Source organism: Neolamprologus brichardi, chromosome 7, assembly GCF_056152115.1.
Source record: "Neolamprologus brichardi isolate AB-2024 chromosome 7, ASM5615211v1, whole genome shotgun sequence".
NCBI classification, from domain to species: Eukaryota; Metazoa; Chordata; class Actinopteri; order Cichliformes; family Cichlidae; genus Neolamprologus; species Neolamprologus brichardi.
This window is the reverse complement of record NC_142110.1, coordinates 11,893,451-11,904,923: the sequence shown is the minus strand read 5'-3', so window position 1 is coordinate 11,904,923 and position 11,473 is coordinate 11,893,451. Positions and strand designations below refer to the sequence as shown.

Sequence of the window (11,473 nt, the reverse complement as noted above, 5' to 3'; positions counted from 1 at the left end):
CTCCAGTCCCGTGTTCCAGAGACTGTGCTTTGTTTTACTAACAATAATAAAGTGATTTAGTCCTTTCTCCCTGTCAGAGCATGGGAAATCGTTAAAGATCTAGCTATTTGTCTGTGATCAGTAAATATTTAGTGCAGGCGACATCCTCTGTCTCCTCTTAATCGATACTGATCCCGTTGGGCAGCGCAATTGTTATGTGCATGCAGGCTTGCTGAGCATATACTGCTTTTATCCTCTGCTTGAAAGGGAGAACCAGTACAAATCACACAGGAAACTTTTAAATCCGCGAATTAAGAAAAACTGCAGGACAAGAGTTTTCAAGTGGGGGGTCTAATAGTTAAGCAGTTGTGCTGCTGTGGGAACGTTTATGCGTTAACAAAATAGTGCGCAAATTTCTGTGCATATTTACGCGTGGTTCATTGGGCAGTCATAATTTATATATAGGCCTTCCTACTGTCTGCCTGATGCATACATGCTAAAGGAGTATCTGCTAAAAGGTTAATTACCCTCTTATGTCATTACTGACGCAAACATATTTCTTAATAATAATAATAATAATAGTAATAATAATAATAATAATAATAATAATAATAATAATAATAATAATAATAATAATAATAATAATAATAATAATTCATGTATTATCATTTTGTAGGATAAAGTTAGAGCATTTATTAAATTATTTATGCTAAATTAATTTTTACGTGTTTAATAATAGCTTGGCTGATATTGCGTCTTGGCTTGCTTTCTCCATATATTTCCTAATATGCAAAATCTCATAAAGCTTTCTCGCCATACTTAAAGACAGGTGTCTGTTCTGACTTCACCCCCTCCCTCTCGCTTCAATAGCCCACACAAAGCAGCGGCGTACGAGCGCGTTTTGGCCATATTACTGTAGGAGAGAAAAAGGCGCACAGGATCTCTCTCTCTCTCTCTGCCTGCTGTAAAGCTTACTTATCATTTCCAGAGGCAATCAAATGATATTCTGCTCGGACGACACGTCAACTTATATTTCCAGTCTCTCGCCTAACAACACATGACGTGAATCAGTTGTTTGTTTTGGCTCTCCAAAGTTTTTGCATGATCAGACATTGCAATTTTCCAATAAACAGCGTGCTTTTTGTGTCTGATCCCGTCTGTTGGAGAGGAAGCTTTGCCAGCTTCAGTCTGAGCACTGTGTCGAAAAAGAGAAGACTAAATATATTCTGAATAAGGGAGAAGATGCATCCCGCTACGGACGAATCAGCAACATATGCATTTGGTAGGTTTGTTACTATAAGAATACAGCCTCCTGCCTCACTATCACTATCGGGTAACTTTATGAATGGGTGTTTGCAAACTAGTTGGGCTTGATGCGATTCGTCATATAAATTAATGCTGCGATAATAGGCAGAGATGACTGACGGAGTCGTCCGTAGTCAATGCGCATTGTAGAAGCATCGTATATATGTAGTCTACGTTATGCTCCGTCTGCAGCACACGTCTTTTATTTCAAGAGATGAGCCTATTTAATATGAGATTTAATTGTGAGCGGAAGGATAAAGCATTGCAACATTGCTGATTTATCATAATAAAGCATACAAATCGCATACTTACCATTTGAAGCAAAACTGGGTCCTCGATAAGCCAGTACCTTGCGGAGTATTTTATTTACAGACTTTCCATGTTCACGGGATCTGTAAACAAAACCGACAAAATAGTAATGCAGACAAAATATAATCGGCTAATTTGTTCTAGAATAAAGACACAATTGGTCTATATACCACCGCTGGGACTGCCTGAAGTGGCAAAAAGTAAATCCAACTTTGGCAACTCTCAAAGGTTTGCCGTCCAAGTCATGTAAAACAGAATTTAAACAAACAGTCATCAGTTTAAAATGGTGCTCGTTAGTTTGGTCGATGCGAGAGAGCAGACTGAATCGGTTTCCGTGTCCGACGGCTCCTCTAAATTGAATCTTATTTGAAGCAAAAAAAATTCATACGCTAGGGGGCACCCATATACTGTAATAGATCCTGGGACAATGCATGCATGCTGCTGCTGCTGCTGCTGCTGCTCTCTCTACAGGCTAACACAGTGACCGGGCTGTAGGTTCATCTGGAGGGCTCTGTAAAGTTTTACCTGCAGTTCAAGTTTGATAGCCTCAGGCCACGGTGAAAGTAAATCAGCCCCGTTCAAATACACACAAATATCAATATAATATATTATTATTATTAGTATTATTATTATTAACCATGTGAGCACAGCCATTCTCCCCCTTGTTACAAACACAGCATCGCTTACTTTGTTTCTTATCGCCATTAAAATAAGATGTTTTTATTTTATTTATTTTAGTGAGCAAAATCCGACAAGTATTAAGGTATCGTTTTTGTGTGGTGTGTCAATACTGGGACTCTGCTTTCACCCTAGCCTTAAAGTGAAGGGCATGGCCTTTGACCTCGAGTGACATTTTAATTGTGCTCCGCATTTAAAGCTGTAGTCGTCTCAAGCGCTGACCACATATACAGACAAAACTGTCTTTGGAGAAATCATGCTTTTGGACCCCCTGACCATGCAGATGATTAATATTTGTGGCTTGCGGGATTTTTTTGTTAGGCAACGGCGAGCTGTGGGATGATTTCACCAGGCGATAGCGACGATTTCACGAGACATGTGGATTGTGATGTGTAGCACCTGGTACGATTGGAAAGCACTAATATGTACTATTAGCCTGGTAGAAATATAGAGGTTTGTTTAGAATGAGAAATAAAGAAATCCAGGTGGCGTTTTCTTCTCTTCTGCTTTAAATGGGGATCGACCTTATTCAGTGTCTGGTTTTACAGTGTGCATGGAAAGACAAATCGAAGCCTACACTTGTTTTGATTTTTTATGTGCATTTATTATCAATAATAATAAACATGTTATTTGGTCTAGGTAACAGCATCACCAGTTTTAAATTAACGTAGCCCATCACACAGCCTTTTTTTTGTTTCTTTTGTGTGTTGTTTTTTCATTCATTCAGCAGTGGAGTCTGTCTTTATATCCACATACCTAAAGGATCAAGACTGTAATGAACACAGATCATGCCAAGAAGGTGCATCTGTGTCTCAGGGATAAGAAAAAAAAGAAAAGAGAAAAAAATCTCTATCTTCTTTTATATTTCAGCTTGTTATAGGGTTACCGGATATACTGTAGCGCGACATGATGCAGTGCATTGAATTATTGATATTTTCCTTTTTTCCCCACTTGAAATTGCTAAAGCTTTACCAGGCTGCATGTGAGTATACCTTATAGTCTGGGTGATTTGAGTGACTATCAGTGAATACTCTCTCCGAAATACGTCTCTTTTTAGGACCAAGCGGCCCTCTCGACCTCCATGCTGGCTCTGGCAAGGTACCAAGTAGCACAAGTGCCGACTAGCCAATGGGGTTCAGGGGGAGGTCCCTGAGCTCTGACCAGTCAAACACACTCTCCTTCCTTATATGGCAGCAGATCTCCATGGTAACGTGTGCTAAGTTGCAGCAGTCGTGTCAAAGTTCACTATATAGAGAGCTCAGTGAGCTGATCAGAGAGAAAGCATTCTGCCAGCCCGGCTCCTACCAATCGCAAATCACTTCCTAACCTCCGCCTTTTTAACATATTTGATCACTTTGATTCTCTTCTCCTTTTTCCTATTATTTTTCAGTGCACGGAGGAGGTTTGTAGGTTGTGATCCTTGTTTTTTTATGTTTTTTGTTTTAGTGCTTTCGCTTTTTGGGGGAAGAGTTGTCTTCATATTCCAAGCTCTCAAAACATTGGCTTCAGCTGCGCGCTTGCTGGCGCTACCTCACAAGGAGAAAAGGAAGAAGACGCAGTTTTTTTCTTTTCTGTTTTTTTTACCCAGTTGGTGATTTTCTCCAAGACTTGTGCTGGAACTTGATAGTAGCTGCTACAGTGTGCTCACTAATTGTTTTATGCTGCTGCGAGCACGGTCTTATCAACCTGCTCCATCATCCACTGACTAGCCCATGCTACCTCGGTTGGTTATTTTTGAATATTTAACCCACCTTTTCCCATTGATGGGTGTACTGGATGGCTGACTGTAAGCGCCCCTGGACTTGGCCTTTAAGCGCAAGGCAGCGACTCAGCTCGCCATCGCATCAGTTTTGAAAACGTGCTTCGGCAACGTCTCCAACAGCAATAAATCGACAGTTTTCGGGAGATTCAGACTGGATTCAGCGTAGGCTAGATCTGGCATTTTGTGTGTCCGACTGTTAATCACAGTTTACCGCGTTTCCTTGAGACATTATTCACCGCGACACCAAAACGGCAGACAAAAAGTTTCTTTACGTTGACTGATAGATATGGCAATGGTAGTGTGGAGAGGCTCCCAGGACGATGTGGCTGACACCCAAGGCACCCTTTCCTCGCAAACCCAAGGAGGACTATCTCTTCCCACACCTCAAGCAGGCCAGTTGAATTTGACAGCCTCTCAGGTCGCCCCTCCGACCCCTCAGACTCCGGTCCAAGGACCCCCGAACAACACACAGTCCACGCCGACGAACCAGACGTCGCAGCAGTCGGAGAAACAGCCACAGCACATTGAATGCGTGGTCTGTGGGGATAAATCTAGTGGCAAACACTATGGCCAGTTTACTTGCGAGGGGTGCAAGAGCTTCTTCAAACGGAGCGTACGACGGAACCTCACTTACACATGCCGTGCCAACAGGAATTGTCCAATCGACCAACACCACCGCAATCAGTGTCAGTACTGCCGCCTCAAAAAATGCCTTAAAGTCGGCATGAGACGGGAAGGTATTGGGATTTTTTGTTCTCTTATCCATGTGTGTGTTTGTGCGTTTGTAGATTTTAGACATCGAACCATATCATGTCGCCCCCACAGCATGTTTCCTCTCCCGACTTTTCCCTCCAAGGCTGTGCGGCTGGAGCACGCAATGGAGCCGCTCTCTGCCTGTGGTCGAGACGGGGCTCTCCGGATGTTCCTTTTAGCCATGCATTACAGTGTCTAGCGCCAGTGCGTTATAGCTCTGCATTTGACAAATACGAGCCCACCCGTGGCCAAACTGAAGCTGCCGAATATAATGTGATACCGTGACTGCCGTAGAGATACATCTGTGTTGAATTTATGATACAATAGCCCTCTGCGCTATTATGGCGAGTGGCGAATTAAGAGATAGCGTGTTCTGGCTACATCTCCACATCTTGCCGCTCGCCTTGTTCTCTGTGTCTTAAGCTGGACATTAGCGTGACACTGTGCGTTTAAAAAAAGAACGACCGCGCTCCGTCTAAATTATCTGAATTTTAGTCTAAAATAGGCCTTCGTGTATGGGGTAAAACGAGATGAATTGCTAAGTAGGTTAAGGGTTAAACATGCAAGGTCTCCCTTGCCCTCTTTGTGTTCCTTCACAGCCAGCTCATGTTGCTGTTGCTGAATAACAACAATTTAAAGCTAGACATGTGCGAGGCTTGTCTTAATTGTGTTTAAAGCGCATCCCTGTTTGTTTGTTTTTTAAATTTATATATATGTATATTCAGTGTACGGTTTCTCACACTACAGCCTCTTTATTATCAAGGCACTGTGTCTTTTCTCTTTTTAAACTCGGGCAATAATGTGAGCGTGTGTGTGTGTGTGTGTGTGTGTGTGTGTGTGTGTGTGTGTGTGTGTGTGTGTGCGCGCGCGTGTGTGTGTGTTTTGATCTTGCACAGGCTAGTAAACATTTACAGCTTGGCGTTCAGATTTCAGTTTTCTGCACTTTAAAATACTGTACTGTTTAACAGCCACCCTTAATGCTCAGAATGTCTGTGATCATTTGTAGAATTCAGGCTTCAATATCTGTAGTTTCTCTTTTTACTGCAGCCGTGCAAAGGGGACGGGTGCCACCCACACAGCCACACCACGGTCAGTTCGCCTTGACAAATGGAGACCCACTCCACTGCCATTCCTACTTATCCGGATATATCTCTCTTCTGTTGAGAGCGGAGCCCTACCCGACGTCCCGGTATGGCAGTCAGTGCATGCAACCCAACAACATAATGGGTATCGAGAACATTTGTGAACTAGCAGCCAGGATGCTCTTCAGTGCCGTGGAGTGGGCCAGGAATATTCCCTTCTTTCCAGACCTTCAGATCACAGACCAGGTGGCTCTGCTGAGGTTGACGTGGAGTGAGTTATTTGTGCTCAACGCCGCGCAGTGCTCCATGCCCCTGCATGTGGCTCCTCTCCTAGCGGCGGCTGGCCTTCACGCCTCCCCCATGTCTGCGGACAGAGTGGTGGCCTTTATGGACCACATTAGGATCTTCCAAGAACAAGTGGAAAAGCTCAAAGCTTTGCACGTTGACTCTGCTGAATATAGCTGCTTAAAGGCAATTGTGCTCTTCACCACAGGTAAGACAATAGACTGCTCACTCAAGTTCAGTGTGTGTGAATGTCACTAACCTGCACACTGACATCAGCTAAATCAACGCTGACCTAAATATATCAGCACTGGCCAGAGGCTGTTGCTTGTATTAGATGAACGCTGTACTTAAACGTTCACCTATGCTGCCTTCATGGCCAAGGGCTTTCAGACAGACCCTAGGCTACTCAATTATAAAATCACTCGATTGATCAACTGATTTATCAGACACATGCGCAAGGATAACATGAAAATGGTGGAATGGCCACACCAGATCTATCTTGGTTTAAATGAACAACAAAGCAGAGGAAAGTATGCCCAGACACACACACACAAACACAAAACCCACCGCAAATTAAGCTCCAGTTAAATAAAACTGATAACTCCGCAATAATTGCTTCAGGCATCATAAAATCGAGATATTAGAACTCTTTTGGAGACTCAAATAGCCTGCAGATGAATTTCTACACTTGGGCTTTTCGGCCATTTATCATTGTGTGTATACCCCACGTCTTGTTTGTAGGAAATGACAGATATAAATGATGTCAGGCTACGAGGGGGATGGGAATAGAAAAAGAAAGACAAGCCTAATGTCCCATTTGCACACAGTAAAAGCACTGCCCAGGTTTCAACGCTTCCTTGTCATTTAGGTGGCATACATGTGCTACCATAAAAAAAATACATAAATAAATAAATACATAAAAAAAAAAAAACATGGACACCCCTATATTTGCAAAAATGAGAGAGTCTAACAGCATTGTGTGATATTGCGCAGTGACAAGAGGGGCGGCTTTAATTTTTATTTGCAGAAATATTCTCTCCGCCTAAGATTCAGGGCGTCTCTGGACTCGCTCGAGAACTGGGTCATGACCTAAACATAACCCACACTTCCCGGCTATTTTGTTACATTAGCTACACCGTTAAAGGAGAAGAAGAAAAAATAAAAAAAAAATAAAAAAATAAAAAAAAACAAGTAGGGAAGAGATTTACAAGGTTTCACCGACGACTGAATGCATGTCTTTGAAATGATACCATACCTGCAAGCCATCAGTCTTTTTATTTCATTTAGCTGTGGCAATCTTCAAGTGAGCTCATGGTGGCTGGTTAGTTAGCCCTTTCTGAAATAAAATCATAGTTCATGTCATTGAATTTTACTGTCAAGGCTTTATACATCCACGATGGCTTAATTTGTCTCCTCCATACCTGAGTCCCGGAGGCTTGAACGTGAGCTGTGTGTTGTAGCCTGAGTGACACGCCTTTGCTACTTTGGCGGTTTGGTTGTTGTCATGCATCAACTTTACAAACTTACCCAATGTGCGTACAAGCGTTTTTGGCACATTATCAGCTGCCGCCCACATGCAGCAGCATAGATAGTGATTCTGCGTCTCCGATGGTATAGTATGACGGCAGCTCCGTAGGCTATGGGCCCTTTTTTTTCTCTCTCGAGCTAAATCTCTGCTCACTAAAGGTCAGTAGGTCTCCCTGTCTTTCCCTCTCTCCTCCCTCACCCCCACCCCTCTCTACCTCGCACTGCCTCTGACTGTGAAAGACACAGGCCCATCTGAAACACAGTCTTTAACTATGAATATGCTTAATTATTTAGTTCACTTTTAAATGGCTTTATCGGGGAAAATACAGATAATAATAGCGACGAAAGGAGAAACACAGAATTAATATGACGAGGGAAGCAAGGTTCTCATTTTTATCTTCCCCTGTAAGATGGCAAGTCCCCCCCCCCCCCCCTTTTCATAAATTAAACACACACGCAGATAAGAAAATAAAAATCAAAGTAAATAGTTTAAACAAAATAAATTGGCATGCATGTGGAAGCGTATTTTGGTTAATGGTGCCTTACATTATTTGTTTAGCGTAATGCTATGGTTATTGTATTATTGTCATATAATAATTTGTTATTATTTTTTTAAATCGATATTTATTAAATCAAGCCTTGAGACCATTCAGCTACACGTTTACATGTAATGTTGAGATTTTTATTCTGCAAATAATTGATTTTTTTTTTTTTTTTTTATGTGACAGGCTATCAATTTTCGCTGTAGTGTATCACCACAGTGGGAAAAAGCTCCTAGTGAGAGAAACACTTTAGGTTACACTTTATTAATGTTTATTTGCTTTCCCCCCTCTCAGATGCTTGTGGCCTCTCAGATGTGGCCCATGTGGAAAGTTTGCAGGAGAAGTCCCAGTGCGCCCTGGAGGAATATGTCCGGAGCCAGTATCCCAACCAGCCAACACGGTTTGGGAAGTTGTTACTCCGCTTGCCTTCCCTCCGCACAGTCTCTTCCTCGGTCATAGAACAATTATTTTTCGTCCGATTGGTAGGTAAAACCCCCATTGAAACTCTCATCAGGGATATGTTGCTTTCGGGGAGCAGTTTTAACTGGCCTTACATGCCAATTCAGTAAACCAAGAAGGCGACGAACAAACAAAAGGTAGGGTTGGGGGGCTGCGAGACTACAATGATTATAGCTGCTTTTGTGGAAGGAATAAAAAAAAAAACCGGCTGTTACACGGGGCTGGCTTTCATGAAGAAAGACATTGACGTAAATGACTGTGAATTCCCCCCCTACTCAAAAAAAAAAAAAAAAATTGAGACATCCATTGAACTTTCAAAATGGCAGATACATGCTCCCAGTGTTCATGCAGAACAACCTGCTTCGATCCTTTTTTTTAATGAAAGAAGAAAATGAGAAAAAAAAAGGGAAAGAGGATTCTGTTGATCCGTGTGAGGAAATTTTAAGTATTAAGTGCATTTAAAAATGAAAATTTGGGTTAAAAGAGAAACTGGAGAAAGGGAAAATACGAAACGTGAATTTTCTTTTCTCAGATGACTTGTCCTGTGTCCATGTATAGCTGTGTTTTGTACTTTCTTTGTTCCTCCTTTCTGGTTCCAAACCGGCCTATGTGATTTCTGTAGTACAGGTGGTGTTATTTTCTAAGACAATGGTTTATTTTGAAAAAGGTGAAATAATGAAAAAAAAGAAAAAAAAGTTCTAAAAAGAATTAAAACCACAGCAATAGGAGAATAGGCTTATGATCTAGGCTTAATGCTGCAAACGCACTTATGTTGTTAGGATGACCAATCTGGACAAAAGGGAGTTTTTCTTCTTCTTCTTCTTCTTTTTTGGAGTTCATGTTAAACTTTATGACCCAGCGGAAACACTTCGCTCTTTATTACTATGAAGTTACAGGATCCACTTTTGTTTTCCACTCCTGCTTTTAACTAAAGCTGCATAAGCTCTCTTAAATTTTTAAATTAATTAGTTTGACGCTGACAGACATGAGGGCTTTACACGATTTTAATTATTTGGCGAATAATCTTCCCAGTTTCATCCAGCTCTGAATATTTGGCTTCAGTTCCCCAATTGGATACAATAATAATAATATTTTTTCTTAAAAAGGAAATTTTTAGAAGTTGCCTAGACCTGCTGTTATAAAAGGTATGTAAAATACGTTGCTCTAAATGCAGTACATGCGCATTTAAGAGCTTTTGCAGAAGCTGAAAACTGTACTGAAAGCATAGTTGGCTTGCTTGAAGAATAAAAAAAAAGTTGGAGAGGTCAAGGGTCATAAAAGTTTGAAGCCTAGCCAGAGTAGTGTTTAATAGCAGTATTATTACAGCGTCCCTGAAATGTCACCCTTTATTCACTTCAAGCATTAAGTGCCTGACAAGCATGGTGTGATTTCGTATCAAAACGTTGTTAAAGTAGGCCTACAACATTTTTTTTTTTTTTTTTTTTTTGGGGGGGGGGGGGGGGGGGGGGGACACACAATTAGATATGAAACTCCAGTCATGTATTTCACTTGAAAAAACTGATTAGAGGCAGTATTCTTGTAAATATAGGTCAATTCATTTCAACAAGTTTTTTCCTTCATACAAAGTATATGTGATTAAGAAAAATCTGTGGTTGCCATTTTTTTTCTTCTCGGTAATACAACGTCTTCAAAATTGAGTGGCAGACTTAGCTAGTAGCACTGAAGGTTATGTTTTTAATGTATATACATATTACTACAAATGTTTTCTTTTTCATGTATATTTAGACTGTGAATGCATGGCCACAGGTCGCTAACCTATTTTACCTTTGATATATAAATGTAAATGTTTTTTCTCTCTTTCTTTCACTCTTTTTTTGGACTGTATAGATATAATCTGTGCATTCAGTACACTAGCCCTTGTATTTAAAGCAACAGAAAAAGAAAAAGAAAAGAAACGACGTTCATTATTAGGCTACAGACTTAAACAGGGTGAGCAGGTTTGGGGACAAAAAAATTTAGAAAAAATCTAAAAAAAAAAAAATTTAAAAAAAAAAAGGAGCTGATATTTTAACTTTAGTGTTATGGCTCCTTTTGGTCTCTGACAGGTGCCGTGGTGTGCATGCGCGTGTGCGAGAACGTGTGTGTGCGTGCGTGCGCGTGTGTGTGCGTTTGGAAGCTAGCAATTTTGTCCTTGTTTTGAGGCTTTTCTTCAACACACACATACAAAAAAAAAAAAAAACACAAAAAAACACCATGTTGTGGTTGAATTAAAAGGGATCACTGATTGAACACTGATCTTTGGCTGTTCGGAGCCACATATGGACCAGAGAATGATACATGATTGTAATTATGAACAGTTTAAACTGACCCACGTTTTTATATAAATATATAAAAATATATGACTGCAGGGTATTGATAACGTATAGATACTTTTTTTATCATTATTATTATTATTATTATTAATTGCAAGTGATATATGTGAGTGTGTGTGAAAGTTTATAGTTGAACACAATTCTTGTTTGTTTGTGTTAGCTTATTGTAAACAAGCATTCTGCTGTAAATTTGTTCTTGGTATTAAATTATAATTTATGAATTTGAAAACACCAGTTTTTCATGGTTTCTTTTTTTAACTTCCCAAACTTTATGTGTGAACTTGTCCTTGTATGGGTGTGCGTGCGCGCGCGTGTGCGCGGGGGGTGTGTGTGGTCGGTTGAAGGTGGTGCTGGTGGTGGTGGAGGGGGAAGGGGGGGGGGGTGACTGGAGTCAATTTGCTGTAGCAGGATGTTGCCCTTTTGCCCTTTGAAAGTGATTAATGAATTACAAAATAATTA

General features: G+C 40.9%; 1 protein-coding gene across 2 annotated transcripts; it reads left to right on the top strand.

Annotated features, from left to right (window-relative positions):
- The first annotated feature begins 3,469 nt into the window (after window positions 1-3,469).
- On the top strand, window positions 3,470-10,135 carry nr2f2 (nuclear receptor subfamily 2, group F, member 2). 2 transcript variants are annotated; one of them, XM_006789378.2, is made up of 3 exons: window positions 3,470-4,770; window positions 5,834-6,361; window positions 8,517-10,135. In XM_006789378.2, exons 1-3 carry the CDS (start codon window positions 4,320-4,322, stop codon window positions 8,789-8,791), a joined length of 1,254 nt encoding a protein of 417 aa, XP_006789441.1. In that variant the 5' UTR covers window positions 3,470-4,319; the 3' UTR covers window positions 8,792-10,135. The 2 variants fall into 2 exon arrangements, with proteins under 2 accessions (XP_006789441.1, XP_006789440.1); XM_006789377.2 differs by having other exon boundaries at window positions 5,816-6,361.
- Window positions 10,136-11,473: the final 1,338 nt, after the last annotated feature.